The 24417-nt window shown below is 43.5% G+C and overlaps 1 protein-coding gene across 2 annotated transcripts in view; it reads left to right on the top strand.

Annotated features, from left to right (window-relative positions):
- The window catches only part of Ccdc25 (coiled-coil domain containing 25), a 35544-nt gene that overhangs the window by 1092 nt on the left and 10035 nt on the right, over positions 1-24417 (top strand). Inside the window, exons 2-7 of one of the 2 annotated variants that reach the window (XM_005373756.2) lie at positions 4323-4370; positions 9037-9076; positions 13628-13679; positions 19458-19533; positions 23397-23500; positions 23706-23908. In XM_005373756.2, coding sequence (XP_005373813.1) covers positions 4323-4370; positions 9037-9076; positions 13628-13679; positions 19458-19533; positions 23397-23500; positions 23706-23908 — 523 coding nt within the window. Of the gene's footprint in view, positions 1-4322; positions 4411-9036; positions 9077-13627; positions 13680-19457; positions 19534-23396; positions 23501-23705; positions 23909-24417 lie in introns of those variants that run through there. The other variant, XM_013514313.1, reaches the window with a different exon arrangement.

Below are 24417 nucleotides of genomic sequence, written 5' to 3'. Positions count from 1 at the left end.
CACCACGTCCGGCTTGTTTTAAGTATATTTCTTCCGGGATCCTCTTAAGGTCCCAGGGGTACCTCTAGTGCTGCACTTAGCACACAGTGTTAAGTGCTGTCTGCTTGAGCTACCGTGTAAGCCCCTTGAGGACAGGCCCTCTTTATTTTGTTTCCTTGGGGTAGTGCCTACCTCATAGTCGTTCTCAGCGATTGTTTGCTGAATAGACAAATGGCTTTTGTTGTTTGTTTGTTTTTAATGAATGGCATTTTATAACTTACTCATAACAGCTTCTAATGTATCTTTTAGGCTTGCTTGTAAAAGGGGAGCCTTAAGTAAAACTAGCACTGTGTTACTTTGTATAGGTTTGAAGAAAGTGGTACTGTTTATTTAGTTGTACTAGGGATTGAACCCAGGGCCTTTGCACTGAGCTCTATCCCTACCCTTTTTTAATTTTTTATTTTGGGACTGACAGGCACTAAATTCATTAAGTTGCCCAGGCTGGACTTGAATGTCTTCCTGCCTTAGCCTCCTGAGTGGTAGGATTACAGGCGTGTGCCACCACACTTGGCTTTGACTTGTTTCTCTTTTTAAACCCATATTATTTTCAACTCACAAAAAAGAAAACTAGCCTGAAAAGTCATACATCCTTTCCAGTGTTACAGGTTCCTAAGCATCCTTCTTTGTTTATACAATCATTCTCTTTGTAGTTTCTCCCGCCATGGAGTCCCGACAACATAGACAACTGTTCTAACTGTTCCAGACCCGCAGTAGAACAAACAATGTGTAGGTAGGGAATATAGATACAAACATGTTGGTAGCTTTATTCCTCTTAAAAAAGTATCCCCAGTTCTCTAAATGGTAATTATGGGTACACAGGTGCCCTTAATTGGACAAGTGCTTCAGTAATCCGTGGGTCTTGTTTTCTTACTGGCTTTCATTTTATGGTCAGAACCTTTTGGAAGCATACTTGGCCTTCAAGTCTAATATAATTGGCATTTATGCAGCAGATCTTTTAAAATGAACAGTTCCCACACTGAGCAGCAATATTATTTGAGTGAGAAAAACAAACATACTACAGTAATTTAAAGAACTTTTTCTTCATCTTTTGAGGGTGGAAAGCAGCTTAATTCAGAGTTGCTTAACAATTATGCTCTTTTTAATTTTCTATTTTGACATCATTTCAGTCTTTCAAACTTTGCAAGAATAGTAAAAATTTCCTGTATATCCTTCCCCCAAAGACCCAAAATTCTAATATTTTAACCACTTTCCCATTTTTCTGGCCCTCTTTCTTTTATATACACATTCTACCCTGAGCCATTTGTTAGTAAGTTACAGTTACCCCTCAGTACTTTAGTATTTATTTGCGAAAGTCAAGTGTGTTCTGTTATCAAAAGACTTCCTTCATTATCAACTTTAGGAAGTGAACATTGCAACAGTACTGTTTAATTAACAGGCCTTGTTCAGTTTTCCTCAGTGTCCTGGTAATCTGTAACAATAGAAAATTATAAATCATCGTTACTTACAGTTGTCAGTTACTCATTAGGCCTCTCCATCTGGAACAGTTAGCTCAGTTTTTGTCTTTCATACCTTTATTTTTTCAATACAAGTCTTGCCCTGTCATTCAGCCTCTCCCTAAGCTCAAAATCCTCCTCCTCCCAAGTGCTTGGATTACAGGCCTGTGCCAGTAGGCCCAATTCATGACATTTTTATTTATTTTTTTTAATTAAAGAAATTTTAGTACATGTTTGCAATCCATGATGATTACATTCATCATGGGGAGTTGCTGTAGACACATAACACATCTTAATTGTGTTCACTTCTTTGCTTTCCCTCCCTGTCTCCCTCTCTTGTTCCTCTCTGCATCCGTCACAGCATTTTTAATGAATTATTTTGTATGGATGTTTTTGCAGTTGTGTTCTTACGTGTCTCATTTAATAGGTAAACTGTCAACATTTCTATATCATTCTCTTACCTATGTATGGAGACAACTTTATTTCAAGTAGTTTTAAAGCTACTTTTGTTCTAGTTAGGAAAACAGTCTGTGTACTTTGTAAGCAAGGAGCCCAAGGTAACTATTATGAACTGATGTGTATCATACATGTAAGCAAAATAGGTGTATTAATTATATATATATATATATTTGTCTTTTTGAGACAGGGTCTCACTATGCAGTTCAGGCTGGCCTTGAGCTCACTTTGTAGCCCAGGCTGGTCTCGAACTCAAGTGATCCTCCTGCCTCAGCCTCCTGAGTGCTGGGATTACAGGTATGCGCCACCACGCCCGGCAATTAATTATATTTGTAAACATGTGTATGTAGATACCATGATGTAATCATTTATTTTATTTATTTATTTTTTTGAGACAGTTTTGTTATGTAGTCCAGGTTGGCTTGGAATCTATACAGCTCAGACTGGTCTGGAACTCACAATCCTCCTGCCTCAGCTTCCTGACTGCTCAGATTATAGGCAGGTGCCACCATGCCCAGTTTATAATTTATTTTTCTGTAAATTGAGTCTTAACTGTATCTAAATAGAAATACTGTACTATTCTACCGCTTAATTTCTTCACCTGTCCTTTAGAAAAATGAGTATATGGCATTTTGTGTATGGCTGTATTTTAATGTATGCAGCCTTTCTCTGTTAATGGTTGTCAGCTGTGAAAGGAACAAGCCGTGGCTGGATGGAGTGCTTCAATAGAATGCTCCTTCTGGCGACATAGGGTTGGAAGTACATGTACACGTGAAATATCGCCAGGCTGTGCAAAGAGAGCCTGAAGCGCTTTTAGTTCCATCCCTAACCTGGCACTTGTTACATGCTGGGCTGAGACCTCATCCAGCTGATAGAACCCTCTGCCAGAGCCCAGTAAGGCCAGCAGGTCCACCCTTCAGCTCATCAGTACAGACAGCCGCCCTTCATGTGTCAGCTGCTTCCGGGTAATTATGGGCTGTAGTCATAACTGCTAACTGAAGGAATCTGGAGTTTTCTCTCCCCAGCTGCTTATGTAACAAGGTTCTCATTATTGAAAGTGCAGGTAGTCCCTGATTTAGGGATTTACATGAAAGACTGCTGCTCTGCAGCCGTCGCAGCACTGCTTACGAGGTGGGTGTGCTGCTCTGTGGTGGGATAGCAGCCCAGCCTGTACCAGTCTAGTAGATGCTGTAGACAGAGGGCCTCCTGCAGTGGTGGTGAACCTATGGCATGCATGCCACAGCGGGCTGTTTGTATCATTGAAAACTTGAGGAGGTTCATCATCACTGACCTAATGAATACAGTATTGATTTGCGAATTAGATCCAGTTGGAGCGAACGAGTTTTTATAGACTAGCTTGGCAACCCAGCGTTCAGTTAAAATTTCTGTGAGAAACTTAACTTTTTGTTTGATCCCAGATGAGGAATGCGTATATAGGTCACACTCCGTCCATGAAACAAATGTCATTCTTTTTTTTTGGTCTTTTTGAGACAAGGTCTTGCTATGTAGTTCAGGCTGGCCTTGAGCTGACTTTGTAGCCCAGGCTGGCCTTGAACTCACAACAATCCTCCTGCCTCAGCCTCTGAGTGCTAGGATTACAGGCATGCACCACAATGCCTGGCTACAAATGTCGTTCTTAAGATGAGCGCACTGACAGTATTCTGTTTGATGTAGGACAGTGATTCCTTACCCTGACTTCACATTAGAGTCACCTGAAAGGCTTTTAAAAGACACAAGTGTGTGCAGCCCTGCCCTGAGATTTGGATTTAGTTGGTCCTAGGTGGAGCTTGGTTGTAATTGGGTGATTCTAATACACGAGCGGGCTCAGAGGCACAGATTTGGAAGGAGTTTGGGAGGTGTGGTTCCCCTGAGGAGGACAGGGAGCCCATTAGCGTTCACAGCACTGCTGAAATATAACTGATGTTGCCTAAATAAAACTACGTAAAATAAAATTAGTACTGGAAATTCTTTTAAAACAACTGATTTGTAGATTTTGATTTTGTTTTCTTAACTCGAAGAAAGGAGAGGTATTGAAGCAAACTAGAAATTGCCATTGAACCACATCTCAGAAGATAGCAGAGTTACCCCTTAAAAACAGTTGGTAGCCTTTTTCTTTTGAGGCGAGATAGTAAATATTTCAGGCCCTGTGAGTCTCTGTAGTTCAATGTTTGTTTTGCTTTTTATCAACCCTTTAAAAATGTACAAATCTTTCTTAGCTTGAGGGCCGTTCAGACACAGGTGTGTGGGCTGGGTTTGTCCCATGGGCTGTAATTTGTCAACCCCTAATCTAAGCATGTGTCATTTGTTTTACCCATAAACTAGTCTTTTGGTGATGATGTTTCTAATCTTTTTTTAATTTTTGTTTCGTCTTAGTTAATTCATCTACTTACACCATTTACATGGGAAAGGATAAATATGAAAGTAAGTTTTCAAAAGCATTTGATTTTGACTTTTCCACCAGGTAAGTGTCGTCTTCCCCTCCCTGATTTGTTGCATGAATTTCCCCTTTTTTAAATTTTTAATTGATGGGGCTGGGGATTTAGCTCAGCGGCACAGCGCCTGCCTGGCAAGTGCTAGGTTGTGAGTTCGATTCCTGGTACTAGAAAAAAAAAAACCAAAAAATTTTAATTGATTTGTAAATTTTTAATTGAAAAGTAATAAGTGCACATATTTATGGGGCATACTGTTCATATTTCAGTACACATATATAGTATAGTAATCAAAGTGGGGTAAATAAGATATTCATCTCCTATAGTGACAACTTTCAGATCCTCCCTTCTCCTTATTTTGAGTATACATCATGGTTAAGTGTATTTACCCACAGTGCTGTAGGACACTGGAACTCATTCTACCATCTGACTGACCTTGCTGTCCTTGATGAGCCCTCTCCTTCCCCTCTCTGCCACCTTCCCGGCCTCTGCTGACCTCTGCTTCCCTAGGACTACTTCTTTAGACTTCATAGGGTGTGGATTTTCAACTTCTTTGATAAGTTACAGCCATTATAAGGAGTTCCTCCTCCTAGAATTTAGTAATATCAAAGACTATTTGAGTTAGACTACTTGTTACTGATTAGAAATGTTTACAAAGGGTTTTATGGTATCATTTGATTTAGAGTAACTTGAATCAGAGGTTAACCTGTGTTAATTTAGATTACATCAAAAGCCTTTGTGGTTTAGACTTTGTAGGGATCATTTCAGCCTTTTTATTACTATTATTTTTAGGATTTGGAGAAACTAATCTATTGGTTTTGTTTTTATGTTTTTAGACAAGGTCTCGCTATGTAGTTCAGGCTGGCCTCGAACTCACTGTAGCCCAGGCTGGTCTTGAACTTGCTGTGATCGTCATGCTGGGATCACAGGTGTGCACCACCACACCCACAGCTCTGCTACTGAGCTTTCTTGATGAGCAGAAGCATTTTGAAAGCATAGCTCCAGCCCTTACAACTTGGGAAACAGCTGCTGCACCTGGGGGCGGTGTGATGTTTTGGGAAGAGCTCTGGAGTCACCCAGCATGGGTTACAGTGGCCCTTTAACAAATTCACAGTTACTTAACCTCTTTGAACCTCAGTGTTTTAGATGATGGCGGCTACCTTGCAGGAGTAAAGGTTAAAGGCAAGAACCTGTGGAAAGGCCTGTCCCACCTGGCACTGGAAGGGAAAGTTAGCACCACTGGGGCATTGGCTCCCCATCCACCAGCTCCTGGCCTTGATACCTCTGTCCCCTGCCTGCAGCTACCCATCTTTAATCATCAGGTCCTGGCCGGGTGGGGTGGTGTACCCCTGTAGTCCCAGCACTCAGGAGGCTGAGGCAGGAGGATCCCTGTGAGTTTGAGGCCAGTCTAGACTACATAGTGAGACCCTATCTCAAAAAGACAAAAAAAAAAAAAATCATCCGGTCCCACTCCTCTTTCTAAAACCACCCATGTCTGTTGAGGTGTAGTTTGGCACGGACAGCGGTTTGGACTGGTGACTCCCTCTGCTGTAGGAGAGGCACGGGCAGCATTCTTCAGTAGAATACATTGGACAGCAGTGAAACAAATGAGGCCAAAACTGTTCCTATAAAACAGAAGCTGGGTAAGCAGGACAGTCACAGCCCGGCCAGGGGAAAAACCCAAAACACCAAAATACAGTAACTCATATTTTGAAGGTTTTTTTCTCATAGTGAATTTATGACATTGACTTTAGCCTGCAGAATGTTAATGCTCAAATTTTAGATTTCTCCTAGTGGCCTATAAATTGTCAGAGATAATTTTTTTTTCCAGTACGAGGGATTCAACGCAGGACCTCTGCACTAAGCTACCTCCCCAGTGTCTTAGTTACTTTTCTCTTGTTGCTGAGACAAAACGCCTGACACCCAAAATTAAGGAAGGAAAGGTTTATTTATCTCACAGTTTGTAGAGGTTTCAGTCCATACTCAGCTGGCTCCAAGGCAGAGTGGCACATGGCAGAGGGCAGCAGTTCATGTCGGCAGAAGACAGCAAGAGCAACAACAGCAAAGAGAGGAGCAGCGGCAAGCAGCCTCTTTCCCTCCCTTACATTGTATGCAAACTACTGCCCCAGGGCAAGTGTAGCACTCACATTCATAATTCCGACATTTGACAGTGAATCAGTCATAAACTCTAAAAGCCTGCTCCATGACTGCATGAGGCTTTGCAAGGACATTCGGACGCAAATTATAACATGCAGCCATTTTTTATTTTTCTTTTATTTAAGTTTTGTATCAGAGTGTGTAAGTCACTAAATTGCCCAGGCTAGGTTCAGATTTGCAGTCTCTTTTTTTTTTTTTTTTTTTTTTTTTAACTGATTCTCCTTGCATCCTCCTGATGTGGAGGAGAGGATGCCATCTCCATTCCACTGAGCAGTCAGGCACAAGAAATAGAGCCCTGGTTATCTACAGTAGATATGAACACGCAACTCTTCACCAAACCTACTTTCCTTTCTACCGTGTTACAGTGCGAGACCAAGACTTGTGTTACAGAGCAACACCTACAACCAAGCTGCTGTATAGGTTGTGTAGGTTTTGTACTGCAACTTTGGGAGGCAGTGGTTAACATATTTCTTACAATGAAGGACTGCCCTATGTCTGCTTCACGCAGGTGGTAGCCTCGGGCAGGGTCATTTCCACCCTGCCTCTCTTCCGTGCTAGTTTACTGCTTGCTGAGGGCCTCTCTGGGTGGGGCTGCGTGCCAGCCTGTGTGAGATATCTGAAGAAGAGTTGGTCTGGGCTTTCCCTTTTCAGGTGGACTCACGTATGAGAAGTATGCATGGGTTTCCTTACAAGACTAAAACTGCTCTGAAAATAAAATCTGTTTTTAAAGTGGGCAGAAGGAAGTCACAGTGACAGCAAATGCCAAAGAAGTAGAGGGCCTGGAGGTGGGAAATGTGACTAGGGCTCTGAGAGCTGGGAAGCCTTTGTTGGAGGAGGGTGCGGGGTGGGTCAGGTTGTGGAACCCCTTACACACCTGTTGTAGGAATTTGCATCTGCAGACACACTGGATAGTTAGGTCAGCAGATGTGCATGTGGATGGGATCGGAGCCCTTTGAAATTGTTAGAGAAAGGGGCTGGGGATTTAGCTCAGTGTCACCGCGCCTGCCTGGTAAGCGCAAGGTCGTGAGTTCGATTGCTGGTACCAGAAAAAAAAAAAAGAAAGAAATTTTTAGCGGTGTCACCTCTCCCAGTCACGGTGGGAAAAGAGTGCTGCACTTCAGGGGCCTCCTGCTGGGAGCACCCAGTGCATCACGCTTACTTTTGTAGCCTTGGTCAATCCAGACTGAGGACCAGAGAAGATAGGTGAAGTTGAAATGGGGTGGTTTCCCTTCACCCAACAGCTTTTGGGTCTGTTCCCCTCCTGGCCGGCAGGTGTCACCAGGGAGCCAGAAAGTAAAAGGAAAGAGCCGCTTGGTGAGCGGGGCGGGGAGAGGCCTTCGATTTCCCGTACTTGCCCCGGGATTGTTGGCCCCAGCACAGCTTCCTGCCAAAGCTGGTAGACTGCAGGGGAGAGCTCAGGTTGCCTGCGGTCCTCAGGGTGCCTTCGTCCGTGACTTGTACACACCCTGTCCAAGTGAATGTCGACTCTTCTCCGGTTCATGTACATCATCATGTGTGAATCATTTTGCTTTCCTTAGAATTCTTTAATTGGTGTGGAATACCTAAATACTTCTGTTAAACATAGCTATTTCTAATTATTAATATGACAGAAGTATATACTGATATAACCTTTCCTTAATCATGGTTTCCAAAGAAGTTTTAAATTTTTTGTTTTATTTATTTGCACTGGGAATTGAACCCAAGGCCGTCACACTGAGCTACAGCCCCACCCTTTTTAAACTTTTTCTTTAGAGACAAAGTCTCACTAAATTCTCAGTTGCTCATGCTGGGCTCAAGCTTGCAGTCCTGCCTCAGCCACCCAGAGTGCTGGAATAACAGGCGTGTGCCACCACACCCAGCTAAAAATTTTTATTTTTATCTACCACATAGTTTAAGAAGTTAAATCGTAATAGAATGCATATAACAAAAGCATCAGTTCCTCACCCTGTCCTTCCAGCACCCGTGTTCCTCTCCTCACCTCCCCAAGTACTTTGTTCTTTTACTTCTTTTTTGTGTACTTGATTTCCATATATGATAGAATTTTAGATTTTTATTTTCTTTTTATTCTTCTGTTTTATTCCTAGTTTTCTATACTATTTATATAACCAGGTTACATTTTTCTTGCATTAAAATGCAATGCATTATTTCAAAGTTTCAGCAAAACCATCTTAACATTAGGTAGTACTATAGTAAGTTTTCCAAAGTATTATCTGACTTAGCTGCTCTGATTTGCTGCTGTCATTTTCATTGTCTTCAAACAGGAATATCTTGGATTAGGAGTATTCAACTTCTGCAGTTTATATCCTCTAATTGTAAAAGTTGTTTTACTTTTCTGCATTTTCAAGCTTCAAAGCCTCTCTAAATTACTGTCTTCTTGGGTAAGGAAGAGAGAAAGTTGTGGGAGGGGTTGATATTTCTCTCCTTCCCAGCTTGTAAACTTGGCACATCTTCATTTGACAGTTTTTCTTAACTTTTCTGTGTTCTCTTGAATCTTACTATAGATGAAGATCTGATAAAGTATGGCTGGCCTGAAGATATTTGGTAAGTAACAGTTTTGGTTCTGCTTCCTGTGGCTCATCATTAACTTTCTTAGACTTAGCAGTAACCTGATTCCTGTAATTAAAGCTGGAGCTTGTACCATGTACTTGTGTTTATAGGTGTTCGGGTGTAAATACCCCTTGCCAGTTGCCTTCATTTATAATTACCATGTAAGCTGGTGATAATGCCCTGGGTTTGACTGCAGGCCCAAGAGCAAAGGCTTCCAGAACACAGGTGTCCTCTGCCTCTTGGTCTCTTGTGCATTTGCTGGGGCCCCAACACTTAGATTCAGGCTATTCTTGTTCCATCCCCATGCCTTCTTTCTAAAAGGATTTAGGGAAACCATTTAAACAATAATAATACATACTTCCTACCTTCCCTCCAAGATGATTTATTTTGTTTACCAAACCCAGTTGAAAAAAACAAACAAAAAGACTCCTTGGTATTGGATCAGACCCAGGCCATCTGCACAGTGCACGGCTCCAGTGACTTCTCTGTCTCTTGATGCTCTTGTACTCAGTTGCTTTATTTTTCCATCTTTGTCTTCCACTGCTGACTCTGACCTTCGTGATCTCCTAGAGCCTAATCCTGCCTGTTGAGTGGGATCATTGCCCCAGCTTATAACACCCGCTACCAGATGTAAGCCTGGAGCTAAGTGCTCAGATCCTATTTGATGTGATAGTCATAATGAACATTTTTCATGTACTTAACTATATGACAGATACTACCAAGTGTTTACCTGTATTCATACATCTCATTTCTCACCCACCCTGGAAATAAGTATTGATGTCATGCCCTTTTGTTTTTTGAATTTTTTTAAGACAGGTTCTTGCTCTGTAGTTCAGGGTGGCTTTGAGTGTACTGTGTACCTGAGGCTGGCGTTGAACTTGCAGCAATCCTGCTGCCTCACCCTCCCAAGTGCTGGACTTACAGGTGTGCACCACCACACCCAGCTATCATGCCCATTTTTCAGAGCAGGAAACTGAAATAGGAGAAATTGAACACTGCTGGTTGCATCAGACCCCAGTTCTGAGTCATGGCCATGCTGTGCCCCAAGGCCATTGCTGCAGCCCTTCTCAGACCTGTTCTTGTGTGGGCGCAGACCCTGATTCCCTCAGGTGATGGCGTGCAAGGCAGCTGCTCTTGAGAAGGGAAGCTGGACACAACATTGAGCCTTTACCGGGGAGATACTGCACTGAGGCTTACTGAAACTGTCCCTGCCTTCAGGCCTCCCTCGGAGCGCCCCCATCTCCCACCTGTCTCATATGAGGCTCAGGACCATCCCAGAACCCTGTCCCATCTGGACTCAAAATATGTCATCGAGTGAAACTGTAGCAGTTTGCACACCAGGAGCTTCTAGCAGGGTGTTGCTCCTTCCGAGGGCTTAGCTTGTGAGCTCTGTGGGGACAGCGATCTACCTGGGTTAGCTGCTACATCCCCAGTCCCGAGTATAGGTCACGGCACATAGCATGTGTTCAGTGAATACATGTCACTTCCTGGTGGGTCAGCTCTCTTCCTCCCTGGTAGTGATCCCTGTTGGCGGTTTCTTCCCAGTGACTGCTTTCTGCTTACCTCCATTCCGAGGACCTGTCACCCACAGCTGGAGTATTTCAGGTGTCTGTAGATTCTTTCAGGGGAGCTAAGAATGGCTGTGCCTGTCAGGTAGCTCCCCACTGCATGTTTTTAAACATATTTGGTTTGACACTTAAACGCCTGCATAGGAAAGGTTATATTGTCAGACATACCATGAAAGTCAGTTCACCACAATGTCTTTACCTTTTCTTTTAAATAAGTGGAAGGGACATTTTTCATTTATAACCTGCACCCAAAAAAGTACAGCTGGAGTCATTAATCTCATTAAGGTTGGTAGTTAACAGACTTGGATTTATAGGTGTAGAGACTTTTCAGCACTCTTTTACAGTCTAGAGATTAGTGGCTGTGGTTAGACGTGGCTGAGTTTTATTCTCACAGTTACTTGAGAACTGCTATGAGCTGGAATAGCCTGAGGCCAGTTCCGGTTGGTGAACTGTCAGTCCTGGCGATCTTCCAGGGAGCTCCGGGAATGGTTCCCAGTTGGCCTACATTCCAGGGTAGATTTTTAACCTGTTTACTCTGCTGCAGCCTTTGGGACTTTACCTCTGTGACAGTCAGCAGCCTAGTTTATCCCAGAAAACCTCCCGAGACTATTTTTTTTTTTTTTAAGACAAGATCTCTCACTATGTAGCCCAGGCTGGCCTCAAACTGGGACAAACCTTGTCCCTCACCATCCCAAGTGGTGGGATTCCATTTGTGAACTACCATGCCTGGCTTCCTGAGACCCTTTAAAGCAAGGGATTATCCTAGCATTAAGTACAGATGGCACTAAATTAATTTTTAAATGAGGAAAATAGAGTTAATGTGCATACTATTTTCATAGGCTCTAAGAATTTTAAGAACTGGGTTCTGGGACCCTGTGCCTCTACTTCTTAGGTATTCAGTGTCCTTTTAGAGACAGTTCTGGTCTTTGCCTTCAGTAAAGGGTAACAGGGATTCAACAGGGAGAGAACATAACAAGGACAATAATTTAAACTTTAAAGTAAGCATTTTGGGAGATTTAGGAAGGATTTTAATAAGAAAAATCACTTAAAATGGTTTGTTTATTATAGAGCTCTGGGGTGTTTTGTTTATTATCATTTCAACCAAAGCCCCATGATTGTGTCCGCTCTTCTGTTCTTCATAGAGAGAGGTGTGCCAACTACCCACAAACCTGAAGGTGGTGTGTATTGCTCAGGACACTCTTGTGTTTGGGTACTTAAATTACTTATGTAGGAATTTTGTTTTTTTGGACTGCATATCCTTTGCACTGAGCTACAACCCCAACACTTCTTATTTTTTATTTTGAGATAGGATCTCACTAAGTGACTAGGTTACCCAACTGGGCTTGATCTTACAATCCTGCCTCAGCCTCCCAGAATACTGCGATTACTGGCGTGTGGCATCACACCCAGGTCTTATATATGAATTTATTAGGGTATGTATTGAATTATTTGGGTATTTCATTTGACAGAATTCTACATTTGAAACCTAGAATAAAAATCAGAATTTAACCTAGGTACTATGGGTATACAGGGAGAAATTACAAACAGAGAGCTGGCTTAAAGCAAGTAAAAGTTAGAATAGGAGAAGATTGAGCTTTGTTAGTAGTGTGGTATCTTCCCAATAATCTGAAGGAGGATAATGAAGTATACAATTTTCAGATTTGCAAAAAATAGATACTTTTTTCCTGGATGAAACAGCTCCCAACTAAAGTATGAATCTCTTGTGTGGGAACACGAATGGGTAACTTGGAAAAACATGAATCAAATATGATGTAATTCCCCTTTTCTGGCTATCAGTAAGGATTAAAAATAAAACCTACAGTCAACATTGACTGTTTACAGAAAAATGCCTGATAGTCTGTATCCAAAATGAATAACAAGATATTTAATTTTTCCAAAGAGGGAATTGGGAACAACATAGCTTTATCCTTTATACTGAACCATACTGGTCTCTGTTTTGTACTCATTGTGAGTGTGTGACCATTTTCTTGTCTAAAAAAATATGTTAATGCTGTGAAAATGTCTAACAAAATATATAATGGGATGTAATGGTACCTCGTTGGGTTTTACTGAGCATTCTTAGTCTGAAAAACTAAGGACTAACAGAATCCACGTGTTTGCCTTCTGTTACCTTGTTCATCATTCGATGCTAGGATTCTGGAGCCAAAAAGAGAAAGTCACCTTCATTTGGTGAGCTGTAAAAGTGAAAAACGTAATATTCCAAAATGCCACATCAGTTTTAGGTATAATTAAGTTGATGGATGGTAGAGCATAATGCAAGGTAAGTTTAAGACATGTGGGGGGTGTTCTGAATGTTTGTACGGTCGGGTCCACCCAGGAGACAGGTTATGTACGGGGTTCGATGTGTTTTTGGCTCACCCATTTAATGATGTGTTCTGCTTGGTGACCTCAGGCCTCAGCCAACTTTTCTAAATGTGTACTTGACATTGGCCTTTGGTTGTTTTGCCATTGTTCAACATTTAAGATGTCCCAGGCAAAACCCCCATTTTTCTCCCGCCTGTGGCCTGCAAACCTCCCAGGTGGGCAACCTTGCCATCTCGCTGACTTCTTTCATTAACTTAACTTCTCGCCTGAATTCCCTTCCCTGTTTTTCCTCTCAGCCCTGTGTTTCTATCAGGAGCCAACCAAATCGCAGTTCTTCTGTGAATCGTTTGGTCCCGGATAGCTCTATCACCTGAAAAATTGCCCTCTCAGGGCATTTAGTATTTATTATTGCTCATGTTGTTGATTATTCACATGTAGCTACGCAACTTTTGGTGTTGGTCTGGTGGCTCTGCTTGCTGTCGAGGCCTTTGGAGGTGGCTACTGTTTTCTGTACACCATGGTCCCCAGCTGTGGGAGGCCGCAAGAAAACAGCCCTGGGTGCATACTTTCTGGAATAGGCGCTTCAGATGCAAGGGGCCAAGGAGGTGGTGGTCTTGTACCTCTTGCTAAAAGTGGTTTTCATTGTTTGTAGGTTTCATGTGGACAAAATCTCTTCGGCTCATGTATACCTTCGATTGCATAAGGTAACTGCATTAAACATGGATCCATGACTTTGTCTTTAGTGATAAGCAGCATAGCCTGTTCTTTTTCTGAAGTTAAATTGCTTCAAGTAAATACGTTCAAAAATCTAAAAGTTAGTACATAAAGAGATGTCTTCTCCCTGACCAGAAAATCATTATGGAGAATTCTAGGCCATTTCTGAGTCTTAGAAGGGTCAGGAGTAGCTGTTTCCCAGGCAGAAGAAGCATCCTTGTCTGTGAGTGTGAGTGTGTTGTCTTTGTCCTCTGCTTTCATCCCTTGAAGTCCAGTTGACACCTCCAGACGCTCCTCTCCAGTGGCTCCTTTAGCTCTGGCTCCTGTGAGTCTCCTCCCTTACTGACGCAGAACGTTCCCAGTCTCTGTATCCAGGGTTCTTTGGGCAGTGTAAAGCAGGGTGTTCAAAATAAAGGGAAACAGACGTAATGCTTCCTGCTAACACATCACCACTGTTTTTCCAGTAGGTCTTTATTCATAAGGTATATGTTTTTGGCATATATATATATTTATATGTTACATATGTGTGTGTGTTTTGGCAGTCCTGGGGATTGAACCTAGGCCCTAGATACTGAGCTACACCTCCAGTGTGTCCTCCCTCCTTTTTAGTTGAGAAAGAGCCTCACGAAGTCACTTAAGCCGCCCAGGCTAGGCTCAAACTTGGGATCCTCCTGCCTAAGCCTCCCAGAGTTCTGGGATGACAGGTGTGCAGCATTACATCCAGCCACTCCTTTTTTAAACAAACTCTTTACTTTGGAGCACTTTCAAGGCTACAAAAAAGTTGCGGAGATAATACAGAGTTCCCGCATAGTTTCCTCCATTGTTAAGTTATTCTTTTACTATGCCAGATAGTAAGAAACTAAGAAGCCAGCCTTGGGATATTTTTGCTAACTAAACTCCAGACTTTATTTGAGTCTTAGCAGTATTTTCATGAATGTCCTTCTTTCCCAGGATCCAGTCTAGAGTACCACATTGTGTTTAGTTGTCAGGTCTGCCCTGTTGACAATTTCTCATTCTTCTCCTACTTTTTTTGACCTGGACACTTTCACGAGGGATTGTACAGAATGTTACTCCATTTGGATTCATGAAAGACCGAGGTTGAGGGTTTAGGGAGAAGAACCCCACAGAGCTGCGTCAGGTCAGAGGGTGTGTATTCATGAGTCAGCACTCACTGATGGCCCGGCCAGCTTCCTCCTCTGTGAAGTTACTTTTCTTCCCTTTCCAGACTTGGCTGCTTGGACACAGGGCTCTTAAGTCTGGCCCCCGTTCAGAGGCAGCAGTTGGTGGAATCGAGCCCTCTTTATGCAGTGGGGATCCTGCGCAGATACTGTTTGGAATTCTTCAGGAAGATTAGTCTCCTCCTGCATTTACTTAGCCACGTATTGTGTCAGTGTGGACTTGGGTTCATGGCCCACCCTGCGTTGTATTCAGCACCGTGCTGTTTTGTTGCCCGTATTATTCCAGCTGGGCTCCTGTGTTCCTCCAGGGCCTTTGCTTTTCGCGCACACCCTTGCCTTCTGATAGTACAGGGTGCTTCGGGTGCATCTTGTATCTTTCCTGGAATCAGCCATTTCTCCGAGAAACCTGGTTTATTTTCTTGGTGTGTGGTATTTTGAAATCAAGACCTGGATTCTGGGTGTACCTGTTACTCCTAGAGTATCATTGCTCCTCGGCCCTCTCCGCTGACAGAGCTGGGAAATACAGATTGAGCATCCTGTCCTGAAAATCCAGAATTTTAAATGCTCCAAAATCTAAATGTTTTGAGCGCTGACAAGACATCACATGTAGAAAGTGCCACCCTTCATGTGAGGGGTCACAGAATGCAGTAGGATAAATGTGTGCACAGTGTAGGGAGTATTGTGAGAGCGATTCAAAGCAGTGTGCCTTTTACCGTAATGCATTTCTTTGAAATTTAAACTTACTATTTTTTGATCACACTTCATACATGTACTGACTCGTATGTATATACATAGCTACAGTCCTTTCAGGTTCTCGTCACGTGAGCCTTTATTAAGCTGTATGTGAGCTCCTGTTGCCGTCTCTGGCTTGAGTCCGTTACAAGGTTCATTCTGGCCTTTTCCCAGCATCCTTTGACACCCCCCCTGCCTTCCATTTACTTATTTGACTCTAGTATATGTGGGGCTTCTGAATTGCTAACCCATGTCCCATGAGAAACAGCTCTGTCAGCTGGACAGTGTGGGTATGCTGTTACTTTTGCCTTTTGCTTTATGGTTTCCAAGCAGAGCACTGTTTTCCAAAGTTTCACTTAAGCTACTGTTTTTCCCCTGAGCCTTTCAGAGACGTGATACCTACAGTTGTAATGCAGTTAGACTCTGTCTCTGTCTGTATCCATCCCAGCATCTCCTGATTGATGCTATTACTTTTAAGGTGACATTTATAAATTTTTCATGTTACTGTATTATTTTCATATGTATAAATATTGCTTGGCTACAGTGAGCTGATAATAGGCCGCCATTAGTATGAAAGCTCCCAGGCTAGGCATGGTGGTGAATGCCTGTAAAAGCACTTGGAGGCTGAGGCAGGAGGATTGCCCCGAGTTTGAATCCATCCTGGACTACATAGTGAGTTCAAGACCAGCCTGGACTACACAGCAAGACCCTGTCTCAAAAAATCAAAATCAAAACAAAACAAAACATACGAGAGCTCCCTTATCAGAATACAGGTTTATAGTTTTTCAGTGTTAGAATTAGCAACAAAATATATTCTTTTTTGTTCGTGTGTTTTGTTTCTAGAGGTGGAGTGTTACTGTATTGTCCAAGTTGGTCTCAAACTCCTGGGCTCAAATGGTCCTCCTGCCTCAGCCTTACCGTAATGCCTTTTTTTGAAATTTAAATTTACTATTTTCATTGAGTATCTGGGACTACAGGTAGAAGTGTGCAAGTGTGCCAAGCTGTGGATTAATTACCAGGTCAGAAGACGTATGTAATTTTGGAACTCCTTTTTTGTCAAGTTGCCCTCAGAGATTGTGCTAGCTTGAAATGCTGTTTGCTATCTTCTAAGTTTTCCCAAATTTTTCTTTTAAAACTTAGAAAGCCATTTGCATAAATCTATAGGGCTACTTCCTCATGGCTAGAACATGAATAATTTACTTGCAGGGTTAAGTGGTGCGCCCCATCGTCACTTGTGTCGGAGATGTCTCTGAGGGCTGTACTGTGAAGGAAAAGGATTCTGAGCTCTGCTGGGGCAAACTCCCGCACTGTCGGAGGCAGCTCGTGGCCATTTTGCACCTATTACATTTCGAGGAGATCGAGGAGGGTGTGCCCAGGTGTCCTTGGTAGAGATTTCTGAGTCCTTGGGGCTCTGAGGTGTCAGAGTGGAGATACTGGTGGCCGTGGCCAGACCACGTTGCACCAGGTGTTAATTGCCGTCGTAGAAGTCCAGCTCCAGTTTCCTTTGGAAGCACGTAACTTGCACAGGTGGAAAGCATGTGCTCTTTGGGGGACTTTTCCCTCCTCGATGTGCACAGTAAGCAGATCGGGCCCTCGGACTTCGTAGGCACCAAGTAAGTGCGGAGACACGGCGAGACGAAGTGGTTTAGAACCCAGCCTGGAGCCGGACTGCTGGATTTTATTCCTGGCTGTGCTGCTTGTTAGCTGTGCCTGTTTCCTCTGTGGAGTAGGCCAGCCCATTGTCTTCCTAGGTCACTGTGAGGACCAGGGATGCTTTGCTGCCGAGCTACATTTCCTTTCCTTTCCTCTCATCTCATTTTATTTGAGACTGGTTCACTGAGTTGCTCAGATGGGACTCCAACTTCAGTCTTCCTCCCTCAGCCTCCCTTGGTGCTAGGGCTATAGACATGTGTGTGCCACCGCACCTGGTGGAACCAGCATATCTTAAAGCACGCAGAGTAATGCATGGCATGTGCTAACCACTGTCTGTATGTGTGTTGTTGTTGCTGTGGTTGTTGTTGAATTCAGTCCTTAAAGATCATAGACATTCAGCTAAAACACTAGGTTTTTTATTTTTTGAAACCCATACAAAATTCTGTCTACAGGTTTCCTGTTCTATTAGCATAAAATGGCACAAAGCCCACTGTCAAAATTCTGGCCTTTACATACTGAGAGCCCTTTGGAGCGTACTTCTTGACTTGGTGCAAAACACTGTGCTGGGTGGGTTCGTAGTTTTTTGTGTGTCTTTTTGGGTCTGCTCATATTATATTGGAAATAGCAAAACAGGAAGAAGAGATTGCTTTAGGAAACATGACAGCCACCGATAGTAAGGAGAAATTTGGGCTGTAGACATCAACAAGAACCGAGAAACTGTACTGTACTGTGCCACAAAGCTCTGTGAGCATCCATGTCCACAGCCGGCTGGAGAGCACGGCGTTATGCCTGCTTCGTCCTTCAGCTCTGTCTTACTAAAAACGGGGCACCTTGGCCCAGCTCCTTCACTGAGCTGCAGTCTCTTCATTGACAGAGTGAGGCTGTGCAGGCTATGTTATACGGCGGGTTACTATACCCCACATGGGGGCGGTCAAAAAGTGGCGGCTGGTGTTCTTTTTAAGTCATTTTGATTTTATTATTATAGAGTCAGTCTCTTGTTCTATATTTTATCACTGTCTTACAGTACTACCTACTGTCTTAGGCTGTAATATACTGTAAGACATTTTGCAGTTTTAGATACTGGTTTGCTGTCTTGGATATTTGTAATGATAGCATTGTGTTAATAAGATGTTAAATTCAGAATCCTCTATTCAGATGACCTAGGAAATGCATAGACTGAAATGCCTTTAGAGTACTGATGAACTCAGCTCATTTTTTTTTCTTTTTGTCCAAAATGTATATTTGAGAGGTTCCCATTTAAAACATGTAAAATGTAGCATCCAGGGTAGAGGGGCATAGCTCAGTAGTAGAGTCCTTGACTAGCATATGTGAGACCCTGGGTTTGATCCCTGACACCACAAAAACTTTTTTTTAATGTAAAAAGTTTTAGAGAGCTGGGTGTGGTGGCATACGCCTATAATCCCAGCACTCAGGAGGCTGAGGCAGGAGGATTGTTGAGAGTTTGAGACCAGCCTGGGCTACAGAGTTAGCTCAAGTTCAGCCTGAACTGCATAGCGACAGTGCCCTCTCAAAAAGACAAAAAAAAAGTTTTTGAGATATAACAAAATAAACTTAATTTGTGTCAATAGTTAGTTAGGGGGATCTTTCTTTGTCAGACAGGTGTTTCTGTAGTCCCATGCCTAGTAGGGCTTAGTTCTGAACTGATTTCCACTTGCTTTGCCTCCGAGATATTTTTTTTCTTTGGGAATCACTGTACTTACTCATCTTTGAAACAGATTTCTGTGGAGAAGGAGGATTGATACCATCTTTGTGTTCCATCTCCCTCATGGTGAGTGCTGCATATCTAACACCAGAGCTTTGTTTAGGTCCCACACTCAGAGCTCTGAATTGTCTCTGGGAGAGCAGGGTTGTAGTGGCCTTAGCCAGGAAGAAATCCAGTTGTCACAAATAGGCATTTTTCCACCAGGTTTCCAGAAAAAGAATGAAAAGAGAGAAAAAAACTTACTAGACATAATTACAGTTAATATTACAATTGCAGTTAATTTTTTTATATTAAGTATAGTGCTTGGTATTGGCCTGTCTGGGTTTAAATAAACATCTCATGAGGGACACAGTGAACTGACCTGGCTTTTCAGTGTTCTGCGACCCAATTGCCTGCTGCGTGTAGTAAGGTCGCAAGTGCCCTGTCAGTGCCCCGGTGGTGGCCAGTCACAGGGCACGGACCTTTCGGTTTTTGTGTTGCAGGGAGAGAAGATAGAAGACATTCCCAAGGAAGTGCTGGTGGACTGTGCCCAGCTTGTGAAGGCCAATAGCATTCAAGGTCAGTTTTCTAGAGGTGTTTTCAGAATCAGCTCTGACTTTTTGTCTGAAATGCACTGCATTTTTGAGAATGTGCTGTTGACTTTGGCTTGCATCAGAGAAATCGCAGATCGTATCTTTATAGCGGATGGCAGTTTTAAGGGTCTATGTAAAAAGACTTGGAAATTTGGTAGTGCTGCTAGCTAAGTAAGAGAGACATCTCATACTTTTATTTTCAGTGCTGATGTTTTTATTTCCATTGTTTGTCATTAGACTCTGGAACTAGAGTCTAAATCATACATTTTTTTCTCCCTTTTCTCTCTCCTCCTCCTATTTCTTTTCTTCAAGTTGTGAAGCTTTAAAATCAATTGATCATGTTGTCCTTTCTCCTCAGAGAGCTTAATTGGTGTGGAATAATCCTTGAGTATCACTATTTTTGTAAAAATTTTTCTTGGTGATTGTGATGTTCAGTGTGGGTTGAGGGCCGTTGGCCTCATGTGTGCTTATTTCTGCTGTGCTGATGCTTATTCATTTCTAGTGTATGAGATTTAACCTAACGCCAGTAAAGGCCAGGAAGGGTGATGGTTGGGCGAGGTGGCAGTTACGAGGGGTGCTTGGGGGCAGCGGTGATTGTGCTAATAGATGGAATTTTAGATGCGGGACATGGGCCTAGCGAGGGTGGAGGTAATTTTTCTTTGATCTGAAGTTGAAGGATGATACAGAAGGTTGTAAAGAAATATGGTTTGGGTAGAGGATACACAAGGGGCAGGCACATAGCTGTTAACAGCTCCCAGAGGTTGGTGATACAAAGAGCTGGGCCAGTGTGTCCCTTCCCTATCACTTAGACTGTGTTTCTTGAATATGAACTCATGCAGCCTTAATAATGAATCTGCAGGAGGGGAGCTGGAGATTTAGCTCAGCAGCCCAGCGCCTGCCTGGCAGGTGCAAGGTCGTGAGTTCGATTCCCGGTACCAGAAAAAACAAACAAAAAAACAAAAAATAATGAATTGGGTACCTAGCCAAAGAAGGTAGAAGTCTGGCCTTAGGGAGGCACTGATTTTCAACTCCATAAATCAACAAATTGTAATGAGATTTAGGATACTGCATTTTATGAATAGAATTGGATTTTCTGAGATCTTCAGTTAAGATCTTCAGTTAGTGGAATAAAAATAAAAGCAGTCTATTCTGCGGCCCAGTCTGCTCCGCACCTCTTGCCCTGTCCCTGCCCCGGCTTACCGTGTGCCTGCGTTGGAGGGACACTGGAGTGCTTATTCTTGATTCCGCCCCTTTCTTCTTAGTATCTCCTAGTGTACTGGGCCTAGAGAAAACAGAGGAGGGAGCGCCTGAGACTGAACTACTCTTCCGTCTCCGCCTCTGTGTCCTGCCCGGCCTCCCACAGAACAAGCTGCCCACAGAATGGGAAGCTAAGCCCCAGAGTCTGTCTCTGTCAGTCAGTGGCAGAGGGTGCTGCTGAGCGGTGAGAAAGGTGGTGTTTGCTGTGAGGTTGCAGGGGACACTCCACTCGGACACTGGGAGTTCAAAATGTCCCTCCCTGGTTGGTCCCTTTCCCTGCCTAGCACCAAGGGTATGGAGGTCACATTTGTAGAATCAGCCTGTTCTGGTTTGGCCTTGAATGATAGGTCAGCCAGCCCGTTCTGTGTCACCTGACAAATCCTCAGAAGCCCAGAAGATGTCGGTGACTTCCTTGGCCTGTAAAGCTCAGTGAAGACATCTCAAATTGGCACCTAAAGGGCATCCCTGATCTGACTACAGCTTCGTTCTCTTCAAATATTTCACACTTTATGTTTTACCTCTGCCCTCACTTGTGTCTTCTTCGGTCCTCATGTGAGCATGTCCACGCTAAAACTGGAGGTCCACATGGTGGTTGTAGTTAGAGTGGTAATTGCTGATACGAACGGGATGCCTGGCCCTGCACTGAGAGCTTTGATGGTTTTGTCACCCCTGTTGGTTAGATACTGTGATTATTTTCATTCCATAGACTGAGCTTTAAGAGGGTGAGGGAACTTGCGCAACATCTCAGGGCTCTGCAGTATAGGAGAGGCTGGGTTTGAAGTGAGCTCTCTGACTCCAGTCTTCTGTCTGAGCACCTGTCCTGGGCGCCTTCCCTTCCTGGCACTGAGTGGGCCTTGCCATCCCTGAGCTACTTGGCATTTGGCATGAATCTTCTGCCAGCCTTTGCCGCCTTCTCCTTGTAACTGACGTGACTTGCGCACTTGTCTCCTCTAGAGGCTTGGTAGGTAGGGCCATTACCCGGTCAGCTTGGCATTCCCCCGGTGCCTTGCACCTGGATTTTCTTTTTAAACTTTCGCTTTGAAAAACAAAAATCTTTCAAATCTATAGGAAAGTAGCACAAAAATTACAGTTTATTTATTTATTTATTTTTCTGTCTTTTTTGAGACAAGGTCTCTCTATGGAGTTCAGACTGGCCTTGAGCTCACTTTCTAGCCCAGGCTGGTCTTGAACTTGCAACGATCCTTTTGCCTCAGCCTCCCAAGTGCTGGGATTACAGGCATGTGCCACCACGCCGGGCTAAAAATTACAGTTTATATATTCCCTTCGTTTAGATTTATCATTTAAAATTTTTTTCACATTTCTTTGCTTTCTAAAAATACCATATTCTTTATTTTTTTTAAGGCATCTGAAGGAAAATTGTAGATACTATGACCCTTCTACATGTGTCTCTTAAGAAACCAAGATTTGTCTTAAATAACTGTATTACAGTGGTCAGATTCAGATTTAGCATGAATAGAATACTGTTACCTGATACACAGTCCATATTTAAGTTTTACCAGTTGTCCTAGTACCTTCATAGCATTTTTTTCTGATGTAGGATGGAGCAGTGGATTTACCTGTCACAGCTGTCTGATCTGTAGATTCTTCATCTACTAAGACTGTGACTTTTAAAGTGGGGCCCAGCTGTGGAGCAGCCCGTGGTGTGGGTTTTGCTGATACGTCCTCTTGACTGGAATCACACATGCATTTTGAGCAGTAGTAGTGCATAAGTGAAGTTTCACCTTTCCCAGTTGGGAGCACATGGTGTCATTTTGCTCCATTTTTAGAGAATTACCTTTGATCCTTGGTAAGGTGGGGTCTGCCAGTTTTCCATAGTTCGTGCAAGGATGTAAACGTCGGTTTATAGCCATCTACCATGGAAAGACAGTGGCGTCAGACCAGCGATTTTCCTGTGACTCTCAGAGCGGCTGGGGTGGAGGGTGTAGAGGCAACCTGTGGAGGAGGAGGAGGGAGGGGAGCGGAGGGGTGGCCTGAGGAGGGCCGGCACTCTCCTCCAGGGCAGCCCTGCCTGGATGGCCACTTCTGCTTCCTTTGGTAAAGAGGGTTCCACTCCTGAAACAGCAATGATAAGAAAACCCTACTAAACTAATCCCATTGCCTTGTAGTTCAGATGAGATTAGGGAGCCCTGAAGACTTTCCCAAAGGGCCACAGCTGGTTTATCATGATGCCCGAATAGAGTCCTGATCTCTGGAACCCCACACTGTATTGCTGCTTAACCTTTACTGATCTAGTGACTCCTTTAAGAAAACAGGAACCTTATTTGGTCCTGTAACACACACACACACACACACACACACACACACACACGCAGATTACCTTTTGCATTCAATTTTAAGAAGTTCTTGGTAGTCCCTGAGCTAATCCACAGACCCTTGCTTTCCATTATAATACATTGTCCGTGTTTTGTTCAATGTGAGCTTTACCATTTGCCTTTTGGGGTGGTTTTTGAAAAGCTTTAGGTGCTTTGCATAGTGGGAGGCTTGGCTTCTGGGCTGGATGGCCTTGCAGTGGGTGAGGGGGGCCATGCTGTCCCCTCCTGCCCGCGTAGTGAAGACAGTCTCTCTCGGCAGGCTGCAAGATGAACAACGTGAATGTGGTGTACACGCCGTGGTCGAACCTGAAGAAGACAGCTGACATGGATGTGGGGCAGATAGGCTTTCACAGGCAGAAGGACGTAAGTGTTTTGCAGGAGACAGAGTCTTGGTACGACTCTGTCTCACCCCCACCTGTTCTGTCCAGCACCACTGTCGTGGAAGGCTGAGTGAGCATGATGTGTGTCCTAAGGGAGCAAAAGTGTGCTGCTAGAGCCCTGGAAAGCCTTGCCCCTCTCCTGGGAGGAAAAAACAAAAAATAAAGACTCGATCTCATCTCTCTCCAAGGTAAAAATTGTAGCAGTGGAGAAGAAAGTGAATGAGGTCCTGAACCGATTAGAAAAGACCAAATCGGAGCGGTTCCCAGACCTAGCAGCAGAGAAAGAAGGCAGGGATCGTGAAGAGAGGAATGAGAAAAAAGCCCAAATCCAGGAAATGAAAAGGAGAGAAAAAGAAGAAATGAAGAAAAAGAAGGAAATGGATGAACTTAGGTATGTTGGAGCTATCCCACTGGGTTGGCCTGTGAGCTGGTTCCCTATGATTTTAATCACGAGTTAACCCCCAAGACTGACGTCAGTGCACGGGGGAGCCTGTCACAACCTCAGAGCCTTGAATGAGCTAAGCCGTTTATATTAATGTGCCAGTCAGTTGAGTAGCCCCTTTACAGAGACAGGGTATGAGAATGTGTGAAATAAAACAACTAATTGGATTAGATAAACCATGGTGGGTTTTCTTTAGAGTTTGATTTGTAAAGTTCTTCAGAAACGAAAAGATGCTGTAATAAGTGGTTGTTTGATGGTTACTTTGTTTGTTGTGGTTCTGTGGAGAACCCAGGGCCTGGCGCATGCTTAGCAAGCTCTGGCACTGAGCTGCTTCCAGCCACATGAGAAACATTGAATATTGACTAGCCGTGCAACTTGGGTGCAGTTGTCTTGGCCTGAGAGGCCAACACTAGTAAGTCTCAAAGCCATTTTTATTTTTTCTACATTTTGAAGGTTTA

This window comes from Chinchilla lanigera, unplaced genomic scaffold (assembly GCF_000276665.1).
Source record: "Chinchilla lanigera isolate Chin_1 unplaced genomic scaffold, ChiLan1.0 scaffold00002, whole genome shotgun sequence".
Taxonomy (NCBI): Eukaryota; Metazoa; Chordata; class Mammalia; order Rodentia; family Chinchillidae; genus Chinchilla; species Chinchilla lanigera.
Note: the sequence above shows the minus strand (reverse complement) of the source record. Positions and strands in the feature narration are given on the sequence as shown.